Source organism: Dioscorea cayenensis, chromosome 15, assembly GCF_009730915.1.
Source record: "Dioscorea cayenensis subsp. rotundata cultivar TDr96_F1 chromosome 15, TDr96_F1_v2_PseudoChromosome.rev07_lg8_w22 25.fasta, whole genome shotgun sequence".
In the NCBI taxonomy this organism is placed as follows: domain Eukaryota; kingdom Viridiplantae; phylum Streptophyta; class Magnoliopsida; order Dioscoreales; family Dioscoreaceae; genus Dioscorea; species Dioscorea cayenensis.
The window spans coordinates 2,685,211-2,700,200 of record NC_052485.1 but is presented as its reverse complement, the minus strand read 5'-3'; the positions used below and the strand labels follow the sequence as shown (position 1 = coordinate 2,700,200).

General features: G+C 39.8%; 4 protein-coding genes and 1 pseudogene across 4 annotated transcripts; 2 read left to right on the top strand and 3 right to left on the bottom strand.

The window, feature by feature from the left end:
• The first annotated feature begins 168 nt into the window (after positions 1–168).
• On the top strand, positions 169–2,076 carry LOC120276779. The gene is made up of 2 exons (XM_039283476.1): positions 169–427; positions 1,629–2,076. Exons 1-2 carry the CDS (start codon positions 209–211, stop codon positions 2,022–2,024), a joined length of 615 nt encoding a protein of 204 aa, XP_039139410.1. The 5' UTR covers positions 169–208; the 3' UTR covers positions 2,025–2,076.
• A 302-nt stretch (positions 2,077–2,378) lies between these two features.
• Positions 2,379–3,091, bottom strand: LOC120278056 (glycine-rich protein 23-like). Its single transcript, XM_039284955.1, has one exon. It carries the CDS (start codon positions 3,054–3,056, stop codon positions 2,589–2,591), a length of 468 nt encoding a protein of 155 aa, XP_039140889.1. The 5' UTR covers positions 3,057–3,091; the 3' UTR covers positions 2,379–2,588.
• Positions 3,092–4,351: 1,260 nt separating this feature from the next.
• LOC120277568 lies at positions 4,352–14,075 on the bottom strand (annotated as a pseudogene).
• Positions 6,466–10,880, bottom strand: LOC120277292 (U3 small nucleolar RNA-associated protein 6 homolog). The gene is made up of 6 exons (XM_039284077.1): positions 10,349–10,880; positions 9,010–9,606; positions 8,017–8,472; positions 7,343–7,515; positions 6,784–6,967; positions 6,466–6,674 (listed from the first exon to the last, which is right to left on the bottom strand). Exons 1-6 carry the CDS (start codon positions 10,781–10,783, stop codon positions 6,582–6,584), a joined length of 1,938 nt encoding a protein of 645 aa, XP_039140011.1. The 5' UTR covers positions 10,784–10,880; the 3' UTR covers positions 6,466–6,581.
• Positions 11,931–12,708, top strand: LOC120277293 (nuclear transcription factor Y subunit C-3-like). Its single transcript, XM_039284078.1, has one exon. The coding sequence runs from the start codon at positions 11,941–11,943 to the stop codon at positions 12,694–12,696; it is 756 nt and encodes a 251-aa protein (XP_039140012.1). The 5' UTR covers positions 11,931–11,940; the 3' UTR covers positions 12,697–12,708.
• Positions 14,076–14,990: the final 915 nt, after the last annotated feature.

Genomic DNA, 14,990 nt, shown 5'->3' with positions numbered 1-14,990 from the left:
TTGTACCGTTTTTTAATATTGTGTTTGTCTCGGGTATATATGTAAAATATATGAAAAAAACAAATATTTTCTTGTTCGAGGGGTATTATGTAAAATATTCTGATAACTCATAAGATTAGCCGTTCAATTCTTGATCGAATGTAATGAACGGTTGGGATTCACTGATCTTTTGCTTCTATAGAACACTAGGGACGAGAAAGCGGGAATCATGGCGGCAGCCTTGTGGGATAGCGGCGGCGGCGAAGAATTCTCGCCGTCGGCCACCGTTGTTCCCTTCGACCAGCCGGTTCCTCTCCTCCGAGGTCCCGTTCCGGCGGGCCCTGAAGATGATCCCTCGGTGGGACCCTTCGTGCTCGCTTTCAAGGACGCCGCGAGTTGGAGATCTGCGCTCGAGGCCACGCGGTCCAAACTCATCGAGCAGTGCCAGGTATGATCTCTCGATGAGAAGTATGAATCTATGGTTCCGGTTTTTATTAGAAGATGAGGTTTGGTTTTGTTTGGTTATAAAAGATGCTGTCTTTGATGTTCACTGTTGTTGTTTTTTTGCTGTTATCTTGTTCTGTTGATTATTGAGTTGTCCTGGAAACTAGTTCAAAATGTTCCCCCGAGGGAGATCAATAATCTTTGAAATTCCTAGAAGAAAAAAGCAATGACAAACCTTTTTGTTGGGAAAAAGAGGCTGTTTTGCTAATATATGGACTAATCTGTCTGCTGATGATGTTCTATCTGAGAAAAACTAGTGTTTTTTGTTGTATTTGTTGGCTATTTGGGAACTTATGGTTTGTAAAAATTGGTGAAATAAATGTGATGTTTATTTGGAACAAGCCTTTATTGGTTTAATTGATGAAAAGTTTGGGTTGTTGGGATTTCCTGGAGTTCTGTTTGTATTTTGTTCCTGCAACTGGCCGAGGTGGCCGGCATTAGTACTGCCAGACACTAAGTTAATCAGCTGCATAGATCAAAGACGTGCTCAAACCAGCTCCTGGCTGCTGAGCTTTAGTAGCCAGGATTGACAAGAGCTCCACAAAGAACAAAATAAGTCTTAGTTTTATCAGCTTTTCTGGGATTCTGTTGAAGATGAAGGATTGGTTTAGTTTCATTATGAAAGATGCCATCTTTGATGTTCATCGCTGTTGTTATTTGCTATTATTGTTTTTTATTATTATTAATTTGTCATGGTAACTACTTCAGTGTAGCTCACAAACAACATATAGGCCGCAGCTTTTGAATTCTGCCAATGATTTGTTTCTGCAATTTGGTGAACTGCTTGATTGTATTTGTGCCTGTTTTAAAAAGAGAAGAAAGAGCATATTTTTCAATCTGAGCATTTTGTTCAGGTACTGATTAACATAAAAGCTTTTCTACCCGTCCTGTATTTTAGAATTTCAGTAGATGTTTCAATTGAACTTGAGATGGATTACCTGTCAAAACATCAAATGGTGTCTATGCTTTCAAATACTCTTGGAAATGTGGCGTTCTTTCCAGGAGATTATATATATAATAACAAGATCATCTCCTTCCAATGCATTTGTAATGTCCCAAACTTCAGTTTAGAATATTTAATTATAATTTTCCCTGGCAACTAATCAAGTTTGTATGCATTTGAACACTTATGTTTGTCTGAAAAGGCTGGAGCACGAGTCGGTTGTGCTATTACTGCATCAAACAAATGCAAGCCTCCATGGTGGAAAAGTTTAATTGGATATACAAAAGCAGATTTCGCAGAGAGGGAACGATGTGAAGAGCAAGAGATGGCTGCTTGTGTAGCAGCCTCTAAAGAGGCATGTGTTAGTTTCTCAAATGAGAAGTGTCTCCCTGTTTTCCGAGATGCCAGGATTGCCTGCAAAAGTTGGGAAGGAGTTTATCTTGTTTATGCTCCAGCTGAACATGCAAATTTGAAACCAAATTGCGAGCAAGAAGAAAATTCTTCTGATTCATCAGAGAGTAATTCTGAAAGCACAAACTACAGAGCAAGCGTGTTGATGGAGAATTTTACATGCATTCTTGAAAATGTACAGAAATAGCACAATGTAATCTTTACATGATATGTTTGTAAAAATCTCATTGCGATGTGTACATTCATGTGCTTATCAAATTTTGGTGAGAAATAATGAAATATTCAGTTAAAACTTTTGGTAATTTTCCAGGGCATATGGTACACTGCAACCACCCAAATGTCTCTTGGGTCACACTTACTGATTTAACTACCGCTTTTATTGATCTATAGTTATACGGTTGTTTGCTCGTATGAACTCATCTCTATTCATTTAAAAAATTAAAACTATTAAAACAGTTTGATTGGAATTAATGTTTATACTTTATGCTCACATCAAACAAATCAGATATCAATCCATGTTGCGTTACCAACAAACAGATAATAGTCTGAAGAAATGAAACATTATATTATTTGAAGAAAAGAACTTATTACATCATGAAGCTTATTAATTTCATCACAGGGATAACATAAACATGAAAATACACAACTTGATGAAAAAGAAAACAAGCAAGCCAGTGTTACACTAGCACTGGTGCAATACTGCAATACATAAAGCATTAAAAATATTTAAGAATAACAAGTTCATGAGAGTTCAAGGGAATCCACCACCAATACCAACGCCTGCACCTGCTCCAAAACCACCACCAGCTCCACCTCCACCTCCAAGACCACCTCCACCTCCAAAACCCCCACCACCTCCAAATCCTCCACCACCTCCAGCACCACCACCTGCACCAACTCCTCCTCCAAATCCTCCACCAGCTCCTCCACCAACTCCACCACCAAGTCCACCACCTCCTCCTCCACCAAACCCACCACCACCTCCTCCACCAAGTCCTGCACCACCACCTAGCCCAGCACCACCTCCAAGCCCAGCTCCACCACCAAGCCCACCTCCTCCACCTAAACCTCCACCACCACCACCTCCAACTCCAAGTCCCCCTCCATGGTGAAAATATGTCTTTTGCTCCTTAAAGGCAGCATTATGGGAAGCTAGCTTCCTTGCAGTGGCAGTGCAAACAAGAGTGCAAAAAAGGAGCACAAGTGTAAACTTGGCCATCTTTGTTATTTTGGGTGTGAAGGGACATAGGGAGTTGGTGGTGTTTATATAGAGCTATGATTGTTGCATGGCAGTGAGGGATGTGAACAATGTGAAGAGTTTAATGGAAGGGTTAATACTCAACAACCAGTGATTATTCGTATGCTGGTAGTTAATGTAGCCAACTGCTTTCTATTGAAAGACAGCTAAGAGTTTAACACAAAAGGAAGACTTTTCACAACGGATGCCATGAGAAACCACCTCCACAAGTTGATTTCTCGTGCAGGAACCTTAATTTTATGTTCTTTACCAGAATGAAAGCTGACCTTTTGATTTATCTATTGTGGAGCTTAACAAATTCCCACTGATGGGACTTGTTCCCAAGTGGATTCAAGTCACGGACTTTCTCTATTATATAACCCATTTTGATGTTCTTGCTTTTTATTAATGTTCAACATATGATCATATATAATGCGTGCATGGTATCCATTTTTCTTTCATGACGGTCTTTCTCAATAGAAAGTTCTAGTTTAGCAGCTTCTTATTAATATATATATATATATGAGTACAAGTTTAATTATATGCTCACCAAATTCTTAATGGAAGATCACAAGAATGGAAGAAGAAATGTAACAATAATATGAAGCTATATATGGTGAGGGTACGTAGTACATGCATTTATCGTAGAGTACGTACATATATACGTATAAGTAGGGTCTTTTTATTCCTTGTTAATTCCATTGCTATACGTAGCTTGTTAAATGTATAACAGAGAGAAAAATGAAACACTACAAAAATCACAAAAAGATATGTTTTCTTGCAACGTGTGCAAGTGTTCTTAAGATGATAACAATATAATTTATTATCATTATTATTTATATTGATTACGTGGTTCATATTGAAATTAGTTAAGATCAAGTCATCATCAAGCACATGAAACGAGAGATATATCTTTTATTTGTTTGTTTTATTCATGTTATCATGCTAACCACCAGTTGTTTTAAGTGTATGTTTATGTTAATTGTGCATCATGCATGTGATTTATTTATTTGTAAATTAAAAAAAAAGTTATGCAATAAATTGACATATCCACGTATACAACGAGCACTTTTACATGGCCAGCATTTAGCATTTACATGCAGAAAGATCGATCCTCATGATCTAAACTGTATCCAAGTTTGATGATGGCATCCAAACTCATATATTCCAGTGGACCATAGACACAGATATAGATCAACATCAAGAGCTATAGCATTGCTACACCCTCACTAATAGCTACAATGTAAAGTGCTTCATGAGCACATGCATGCAAAAGAGAAAAGCAGGACTGATGCGAAGTAAATGGCCATTTAAGTCACATAAAGCCCCACCAACACCATGCACATCTATTTCACTAATCTCATCCACTAATTAAACACCATTTGCATCTTTATTTTTGGCAAAGTTGAGGTGATCATTTGAACCTGAGATGCTGAGAAGCTGAGAAGATGATGCTGAAGCTCCGAACACGGTGTCGGCGTGGTCTTCTTCGCTTTGACTTGACACTAATCAATGCTCTAACCCATCTTCTCAACCGCTCAGACGTGAAGTCCACAACCTTCAATAAATGCTATCTCTCGTCTTCCCTCTGCTTCTTCATTACTGTACAAGTTGGCTATGAGCAACCTTTGTCTATTTAAGGAGAAGTAATAGCATGTCTTTGAGACACTGTATTCAGAGAAAGAGTACTAGCTAGTAGTGAGAGACATCATGGGTCGCTTCTTCATGAGAGGACTTCTTCCAGTGTTGTTTCTTGGTCTTGTTCTTGTTTCTCAGTTGAGTGCTATTGCACTAGCTGATTTTGATGGTGGTGGTGGTTTTGATGACCCTAGGTTTGGAGGTAGGAGGTTTGGACATGGTGGCCGGCCATTTAAAGGTGACTGTCGCCGGAGCTTCCGGGGTTGTGAGGGTGGTGATTTTGGAAGGAGGCCTGGTGGTGGACTAGGTGGAGGTGGTGGGTTTGGTGGTGGTGGAGGAGTTGGACATGGAGGTGGATTTGGAGGGGGAGTAGGAGGAGGAGCAGGTGGTGGACTTGGAGGTGGAGGGGGAGGTGGTCTTGGTGGAGGTGGTGGAGCAGGTGGTGGCTTTGGAGGAGGTGGTGGTCATGGTGGAGGTTTAGGTGGGGGTATTGGAGGTGGTGCTGGTGGTGGTCATGGTGGAGGTTTAGGTGGTGGTATTGGTGGAGGCGGTGGTTTTGGTGGGGGAGCTGGTGGTGGTGGAGGTCATGGTGGAGGTTTAGGTGGTGGCGTTGGTGGAGGTGGTGGTTTGGGAGGAGGTGGTGGTCTTGGTGGTGGAGCTGGTGGTGGTGGAGGTTTGGGTGGTGGTCATGGTGGAGGTTTAGGTGGTGGCGCCGGAGGAGGTGGTGGTTTTGGTGGTGGAGCTGGCGGTGGTGGAGGTTTGGGTGGTGGTCATGGTGGAGGCTTAGGTGGTGGCGCCGGTGGAGGTGGTGGTTTTGGTGGTGGAGCTGGCGGTGGTGGAGGTTTGGGTGGTGGTCATGGTGGAGGTTTAGGTGGTGGCGCTGGTGGAGGTGGTGGTTTGGGAGGAGGTGGTGGTCTTGGTGGTGGTGGAGGTTTGGGTGGTGGTCATGGTGGAGGTATCGGTGGTGGTGTTGGTGGAGGTGGGGGTTTAGGTGGTGGTGGAGGTCTAGGTGGTGGTCATGGTGGAGGTTTAGGTGGTGGCGCCGGAGGAGGGGGTGGTTTTGGTGGTGGAGCTGGTGGTGGTGGAGGTCTAGGTGGTGGTCATGGGGGAGGTTTAGGTGGTGGTGCCGGAGGAGGTGGTGGTTTAGGTGGTGGAGCTGGTGGTGGTGGAGGTTTAGGCGGAGGAGGAGGTGTAGGATTGGGAGGTGGTGGTGGTTTGGGTGGTGGAGCTGGCGGTGGAGGTGGTTTTGGTGCTGGAGGTGGCGGTGGACATGGAGGAGGCTTAGGAGGTGGTGGCGGTGTTGGAGTGGGTGTAGGAATTGGTGTGGGTGTTGGTGCTGGTGCTGGAGGTGGTGCTGGGTTTGGCGGCGGTGCCGGTGGTGGTGGCGGTGGTGGACGTTAACTTATGATTTAATTCTATTTGTGTGTGTTATTATTTGGGTTTATGTTAATTTGCAATTATTATCTTTTAAGTAATCTTTGTAATGATGAATTCTAGTGTTGTCACTCGTCATCCTGGTTATTAATGGATTATATTATGTTCATTTCCCAGGTTTTTCTTTTCTAACTCAATAATTTAATCTCTGCAATCAATGTTCTTTCTTATACTACCTTTAAATGCTTTCTTGTGTTTTTTTTCCTGAATAAATTTATAAATTGTGTACAAACTACACCTCGGACTTTCTCAAACCATTGACTCGTATACCATTTGAACTATTAATATATCAGTATAAGTATCCATTCAAACCACAGAATTTATCAGCAAAATTTCTTAATTTAGATATTTGAAAGTTTGAAAGAACAAATAAACAAAAATTTTCAATCAAATCTGACAACAAATGCAATAAGAAAAGTTACAAAATATATAACATCACAAATGGTCAGGACTTGAAAACTCGGTTGTGTCCTTGAGCGTCTTCCGAGCACGCCAGTACACTGCAGTAGCTGTTTCAGATGTTCCAATCTACATTTCATAACAAACAAATTAACAATTGAGCAGTTGTAGGTGAAAATATGGCTTAAAACATCATTGAATTAATGGAAATAAAACAGGATTAGGCAGAAAAGAGCACCTTCATTTCCATCATGTAGTAATTTTTCCATAATTCTGTTCTTTGGTTATAAATGGCCAGAGCTGATTCGTACAACTTGCGAGCATTTGCAACACCATCAGAGTCTCCGGCAGATGCAAGGTTTGCCTCCAAGTCGATACAATTTTTAAAGAATGAGAGACTTGGATGAGGTAAAGCTAGAAATCTGTACAACAGGCAAAAAATACATGTTTTAGCAACAAAAAAAAGAAAAAAAAATCATTGTTAGAATGCAAACACAATATGTAAAGCATATAACTCAGCAACCATTTTTAGGAGTAATGATTTCACTGCATATACTTGATATTTGGTTTCATTGTTTTCAGTACATCACAGGGTCCTGGAATCCGAAGTCATGTATGAGTTCATTCATCAGATAAATAAGTGTGCACATTGAAAGTGATTAAGCAAGAAATTGTATTATGTGATCACTCGTTAGTTATTTCAGAGGTAGTTGGTTTTTCAATAGTTAAACAAAAGAGGAAGGGCTAAGGAAACATGTTCATATTTTAAGGAGAAATTCCTCAGGTTGGAAATTTACCGCTTATACATCTCCCTAGCACGCTTTACACCATCTCTTTGAAGAACCCAGCTGACCACAGCAAAAGCAATGGTATAACCATTATCACTCTGACCAGCTTTGGCCAAGTCCATCATCAAACTCTGCACCAGCTTTTCAAAATGTTTTTTCCGAGTAGAAAAGAATTTTAAGGCCTGCAAAAGAAGTCATCTTCAGAAAAATAGTAGAATTCAGATGAGAAAGCATAATGGAGTTCACAGAATAAATGAAGATATTGACATGGCAGAATCTTTCCCATGAGATACATGCTAATATAAATTGTCTTTCCCTGTAACAGAAATGTGCTTATCCCAGAGAAGCAGAAATTTCAGTTGATACAGTTGTGCATTTGGTTTCTTAGAACAGCACAAATGAAAGATATGCTTTCATTTTCTGGTACTAGTGCAGATTGCCAATTCCAGGCTATGATTTTCTAAACAATGGCCAAATGGCATTAATAATCACAAGTTACACTTTCTCAAGTGCACATAAACAAAAAGCATGATATATAGAGAAAGAAAGGCCAAAAAGAAGTGTAAACAATAATAAATATCTGCTGCTAGTTATTTTAAATTTCAGATGCATATGATTGCATGAAATTAACAATTAGCTTCTAGATCTGATAAAGAAACAAGCAAGATGGTTAAGTAACATACCATCAGCCACAAACTCTCAACTTCAGAAGCAGATACCCTGGTCATTGCATTTCTGAAAAGTTCCGAGATAGAACGAAGATCATCATCATCAATGGAAGCAGCTTTACTTGTAAGCCATTTCAGCTCTGTTGAAATTCTCAGGGTCCATACATCTGCAGCCTCTGATAACCTACCACTACAGAGCTTCTTTGCAAGATCTCTAGCTTCATGTATTCTACCAATTTGCAAGTAAAATGATATATATTCATAAGCAAGCTCCTTGGTTATGCACCCAGTCTGTTCAGCATTTTCATATACTTCCAATAAGCGTGAAGTGAGCTCTCCAGCTTCAAAAGCAGTATTACTAAGAACAGAAACCGGATCTTCTCTGTCAGCAAGAATTGCATCTGTGTAAAACTTGGCATACAGGGAAAACATCTTGGTAGTAGGCAAAACTTTTAATGCTTCTTCATAAACCTGTGAGCAATAGAAAACACTTTCATGAGAAATAAAGACTAGAATATTCCTTTGCATGAAGCAATGGCCAAAACTAAATACTATAGAGGGAAACACCTTATCCACTCGACACATATAAACATTGACACAAAGCTGCATGCAGAATGGCTGGAAGATTATGATTTATATGAAATTGCAGATCAGCAATTATTAAATATTTGGGTTGTAAATACAGGATTAGATTTATCTAGCAGCAGAAAAAAACTTTATCTGCATTCCAGCGTAAATTTCCAACACATACAACATTCTATATAAATATCTACTAATATAATATGACAGTAAATATAGTGTAGCTTCGGTATCTAAAACAACTTTTTAGTCCTCTCCTTCTTCAGGCCCTATCACTCTTTTACAACTATAAATGCAAGCTCATACAAACCACAAATTATATGGAAATCAAAGAAGTCCTAGATTATCTGAAATTGCAACAGAAACACAATGAAGAAATCAATTATGGCATAACATTGGAAGATAAAGCAAGTCCATGTCAACACTCACCTCAGAAGCTTTATTCAACTTGCCAAGAAGAAATTCTTTTGACAGATCCTTCCTTCCCTCAGTATAAACAACTTGAAGCCTTGCTAACCAATCCCAGTAGTCCTCATTCTGAGAAAATTTTTTCTTGAGATCTTCCATAATTTCTTCCTTTAACTCCTCAGATTGTACCAGATCAACATCATCCAGTATCTCTAGGAATCGCTTCCGCAAGCTCATACTTGAAGGTAAGGCCTCCACTGCTCCATGGTATATAGTTTGAATAGTCAATGATCCACGCTGAAAAAGTATATCATTACTTAGTGACACAAAGGTATCCATGTTCTCTTCTTTCTGTTGTTCAGTCTCTTTATCATCCTTTGGCAATGATCCCACACCAGTTTCACAAGCAAGTTTTCTTTCCTTCAACTTGTTTAGGTAAGTAAGTTCCATTCTAAGATATTCCATCCAGAGATCTTCGGATTTTGGACAAGTCCTAAGACCACTCTGCATGAGAGCCCTAGCAGCAGCAACATTCAAATTCTGATCAAACTCCCAGGCTGCAGCATAAATCCAAAGGCCAGGAACCTTCGGATGGAATCGGATGGCCTGAGCAAGAGCCTAAAAGCAAAAGAAAATCCACAATTCAAACTGCATTGCAACAGAAGTTCATCTTTAAATCAGAAAAGAAAACTGAAAAAAAAAATCTAAATCATTACTAAATATAATCAAATCTTCATCCAAAGAGCTCTGAAACTTCCAGCAAGCTCGTTTAAGCATCAAAAGACAAATTTCACACTGGACACCTGAGTTGTGTGATCCAGTTCGGAGTATGATATTAGCAAATCAAATAACCTCAAAGTATTTTGTGAATAAGAGGATAGGAGAGCCAAGCAAAACCAAAGAACACATGAACTGGGTAAAAGTAGCACAGAAAAACTCTTGCTAATTAACAAATTCATGAAATCAAAGGTTGAAGCAATCCAGTTCCATAAATAAATCTTCAAATAAAGCTCTTTTTTTAAAGCCAAACATACAAACTCCCTCTGCATTGCTCCCAATCAATCCACATATAACCATAGCATCGTCAATGATGCACAAAAGCAAGCACGTAGTCCAGAAACTCAAAAAGATTGATCTTTTTGAATTTCTCACTCATCAGCGACGCTAAAAACTTAAAACTAACAAATGCTCGAAGAAAAACAAAGCTTTTGGAAAGTAATTCATCAACAGCTAAAAATTAATGTAAAAAGGAAGAAGACTAACAACTATTTCATACTTTCAAAAATCACACCTTTTCGAATCCAATTAAAAGCACCCTTAAAAACAACAAAACCAAAAAAACAAAACAGAGAAAAGCAACCTGTTTCATCCTCCCATGACGCCGCTCCCTACAGAACTCCAGATACTGGAACCAGAGATCCAAATCCCCCTTAAACCTCACAACCGCCTTGTTATAAATATCTAGAATCCTCAACACGCCAGCAAAATCCGACACCGACTTCTTCCACTTCTTTCCTCCCTTCTTCCCCTCCTGCCCAGCAGCTTTCTCCTTCTCAACAAGGCGGCCAATGATGGCGCGCTTTCGGAGGTCACGCAGAGCATCAAGACGCTTCTCATAGTCGATGTAAAGCAGGAAATCCTCCTTTAACGGTGAAGGGCGCTTGAGACGGTACTCAAAGTCCCGGCGATGACGCACGATTTCGGCAATCTCCGCGCTGCTGAAAAGGCCACGGCGCTCGAGGTCATCGAGCTCCTCCGTCATCCGCTCCATGCGGTACTGCACTACGTCCGCCATCTCCGGTAATCTCGCCGGCCAGATCTCGTCGGAGTTGAGGGACGGCGAGCCGCGAGAGCGAGAAGGGTTCGAGGGTTTTGCTTGCAATGCTCCGCGGTAAAGGCTCTTTAACGGGTCGGATTCGGGTTCAGTTAACAGGCATACGCCCGAATCCGCTTTAATAAAAGGCGCTTATGTTTGATGACATGGCACTACCTTTGCCGTTGGATTCGGATCGGATGGACCAGAAGCCATGGACTCTTTCCATGCCCTCGTTCCCTTTCCCGGCTTCTTTAAGGGCCCACGACCGAATCTAAACGAACATACTATTCCAAAGCGAAGATCTCCATGGCCTCCGATGATCGTCAGGCGAGTTCCTTGTCCTTGCTTCAAGCCTTGATTTTTTGAATTTATGTTGTTTTTTTATCATGTTTTTGTGATAAAAATCTCTCCTTTTTGTTTTTCTTTTTTGGTTGATTTGTTTCTTATTATGATCTTTTGTTTTTCAATTGTGGCATTTGGGTGAATTTTTTTAAATTCTGTCTCAATGTGATTTGTGAATCTAGGTTGATGATTTATCTTGGTGCTTAGCAATGGTTTTATTTTTCAAAGATGCAATTTTTAGTTGTTCTGATCTATGTATTGTTCATGAGAAAAAGAGAGATAATTTGTGAAGATTATAATGCTATCCATATTTATGTTTTAAATTGCCCTATTTATTTTTAAACGTTTTTGCCATCTCAGCCATTTACATTGTCATTTTTTCTTTTCTTTTTCATATAAATGGATAACGTGGAGAAATCATAAAGTTGGATGTCACAAGATGTGGACTCAACATCTAAGATCATGAGAAACAAATTTAAAAATGAAAGATTTACATAATCATTTAACAAATACGTACATTGTCTTGGTTGATTGCTTATCTGTATTCTATGTTTCTAATGATTGCTATGCAATTCCTTGGAATTTACACTCTCTCTGGATTGTAAGATAACAGAGTAAATATGGGGATCCTTTGAATCTTATTGTACTTTTGTTTGTATGAATAATTTCAAATCTTTCTCTAGAATGGATTTCATTCACTAAGAAGTAAATTTTTGGCAATGTAATACTTGAGTCCCAGGCATGAGATGCTTATACTGATCAAATATCTATAGATGATGGCAATGCAGGCTAACATGGAGGACCCTGGACCGGGGCAGTCCCCAGTCATGACTGCTGGTCAATTGCAATATGTTACTTCACCGTATCAAGCTAGCCAAGTGATGGCAAACACCGGAACAATCCCAGCTGCTCAGCTCACTGCTGCTTCTCACCCGCAACTTGCTCAGCAACAGCAACTCTCTTATCAGCAGGTTCACCAACAACAAATGCACCAATTGCAGCAACAACTCCAGCTATTCTGGGCCAACCAGTACCAGGAGATAGCTGCAACTAATGATTTCAAGAACCACAGTCTCCCGCTCGCTCGGATCAAGAAGATTATGAAGGCTGATGAGGATGTTAGGATGATTGCTGCTGAGGCACCTGTGTTGTTTGCACGGGCGTGTGAAATGTTCATTCTAGAGCTGACACATCGGTCATGGGCTCATACAGAGGAGAACAAGCGGAGGACTCTGCAGAAGAATGACATTGCTGGAGCAATCATGAGGACTGATGCATTTGATTTCTTGGCGGATATTGTTCCGAGTGAGGAGCTGAAAGAGGAGGCATTGTCATCTGCGCCGAAGGAGGGTGGTTCAAATGACTCGCTTCCGTATTATTTTGTGCCTCCCCTGGTTGGCTCTATGGGTGGAATGATGGGTAAATCTATGGTGGATCAAGCCTTGTATGCCAGGCAGCCTCAGACTTACATTCCTCAGCAAATGTGGGAGCAACAACAGGCAATGCAGCAACAGCAGCAACAGCAGCAACAGCCTACAGATGAATGTTGATCATTTATAAATAATGATCATTTTTAGCATGTCTACTGAATATAGACTGTTCTTTGTCTTTAAATTCTATAAAGTTTTGCCTCTTTGGCTCTGAATTATATAATTATGCTTGCGGTCATGAGATGTACATAACTGGTGCTGCAAAAATGCATGTAGTTGATTTACATATCTGCTACGTACATAGTTTATATTTCTGATATATTGTTTTCTTTTCCTTTGAAACTAAGCAGCTCTGGTTATCATTATTGAATTATTTGAACTGAACAGTTATTGCAAACATGTTCTTTCTAGGATGGTTCATGCAATTGTATGAAATGGTTGACCTTATTTATATTCTTTTTTAATTATGCAGCTTGATTTTGTGTCCTCTTTGAGTTGGTTAGTATCAGTAGCTAATGGTTTGGTAGAAAGATGTAGAAATATATCTAACTTCAAATGTGATGGCTACGACCAAAATAAACATAGGCCTTCTCTTTTGGATTCTCTGTAAACTTTTGTATGATCCACTAAACGAAGAAAGAATAAGGACAAAGAGGAACAAGAATAACAAAAAGGAGAGAGCCCAGTTGTATCCACTTCATTTCAACATATTCTTTTCTCTTTTACTTGTGAACAGAATGACCAAATTCCTTCTCGGAGCCATTTAATTTTCTCCACCAGTCTGCATCTCCTTTTCAAAATTCCCATACAGAGGATTCTCTTCTCACACCGAGTTAGGCACAACTCATTTCCCATGGGCTATGTATACTTCATTGCTTTCCCTTGATCACTATATATACGACTCCCCATCACTCACAACTAGTATCATCAAATATCAACTACAAAGGAACAATGGCAAGTTTTTACATGTTATTTACTACTTATGCACTGATATGCATAATCATAGTTCCAACTACACTAGTTCATGCAAGAGTTCTCCAAGCTGATGAGGACAACTTAGAAGACAGCAAACGTTTCTTTCTAGGAACCGGTGGCGGAGGTGGCGGTGGCAGTGGTGTAAGTGTGAGTCACAATGGATCAGACACAGACATAAGTATAGGTGGAGGAGGAGGAGTGGGAGTTGGAACAAGTCATGGAGGTGGTGCAAGTGTTGGAGTTGGGGTTGGTGTAGGTGTGGGAGTTGAAGTAGGGAAGGGAGGAGTGAACGTTGGAATAGGAGTGGGTGGAGGTGGTGCAGCGAGTGCAAAGAATGGGAGTGTAAATGTAGGTGGAGGTGGTGGAGTTGGAGTTGGGATAAGTATTGGACGTGGAGGAGTTCATGTAGGAGTGGGGAAAGGAGGAGGAGGTGGCGGTGGGAGTGGTGGCAGTGGTGGTGGTGGTGGTGCTTCCGGTGGTGGTGGAGGAGTTGGAAGCTCTGGAGGAGCTGTGGGACGAGGAGAAGGTTATGGTAATGCTAGTGGGAGTAATGGGAGTGGTGGAGGAGGGGGTGATGGCTCCGCCGGAGGAACCAGAGCTGGTGGCAATGGTGGCGGTGGTGGTGGTGGCGGACAAGGTTGATCATGTTTAATATATATATATATATATATATTATGATGTTAGATCATGTTGAATTAAAGCAACTGTTATATGTGTATGAATTAAAGCAACTCTAAATAATTTAAGCATGATTCTTGCTTCAAATTTATTATGTGTTTTATCCACAAAAAAAAAGTCCGAGTCAAATCAGATTATTCGAAAATAATACCGGATTTTAATTTATTATATATATATATATATATATATTAAGGGGTTAATGCAAGTTCAGCAAAGTGGTGGGCCATGCAATACCCGGGCCTCGATCTGCAGTATAAGGCAGACTCTGGGCTGTGCTGGGCCTGATAGTTACGGCCTGAGAACGTAACGTGACTCGAGAGGATTCTCTCTTTAAGTTTAAGTGTATATCTTATTTAAATAGTAGTATATAATAACATAGTGAAAATTTTATAATTATATTGGCTTATAATCTTGAAATTTTATATAACTTATGTATAAGAAGTGCAAAAAAATTAATCTATTAAAGAGTGCTTTATCCACACTCTATAATATATATTTTAAATAAGATACATGACAGATTCAAATATATATATATATTAAAATTTAAAATTATATTTTATAAACAAATAAAAATTTATCTATTTAAACTAATTTAGTAGATATTTTTAAATAAACCATGTGAAAATATCTCTTACTAATACATTTTTTAAAAAAATTTGAAATGATACATAAATATTACACCATATATATATATATATATATCAGTTTGGCCTATTGCCATTAATTCTTTATGTATTCATATTCAATTAAAAAGTTGTGTA

What these genes read in the sequence shown, in the direction of transcription:
- LOC120276779 (XM_039283476.1), top strand. Translation starts at nt 209, where the DNA reads ATGGCGGCAGCCTTGTGGGATAGCGGCGGCGGCGAAGAATTCTCGCCG. An exon ending in AACTCATCGAGCAGTGCCAG is followed by an intron (nt 428 to 1,628) that starts GTATGATCTCTC and finishes TTGTCTGAAAAG; the next exon opens with GCTGGAGCACGAGTCGGTTG.
- LOC120278056 (XM_039284955.1), bottom strand. Translation starts at nt 3,056, where the DNA reads ATGGCCAAGTTTACACTTGTGCTCCTTTTTTGCACTCTTGTTTGCACT.
- LOC120277292 (XM_039284077.1), bottom strand. Translation starts at nt 10,783, where the DNA reads ATGGCGGACGTAGTGCAGTACCGCATGGAGCGGATGACGGAGGAGCTC. An exon ending in GTCATGGGAGGATGAAACAG is followed by an intron (nt 9,607 to 10,348) that starts GTTGCTTTTCTC and finishes TTTTGCTTTTAG; the next exon opens with GCTCTTGCTCAGGCCATCCG. An exon ending in TTGAGAGTTTGTGGCTGATG is followed by an intron (nt 7,516 to 8,016) that starts GTATGTTACTTA and finishes CTTCTTTTGCAG; the next exon opens with GCCTTAAAATTCTTTTCTAC.
- LOC120277293 (XM_039284078.1), top strand. Translation starts at nt 11,941, where the DNA reads ATGGAGGACCCTGGACCGGGGCAGTCCCCAGTCATGACTGCTGGTCAA.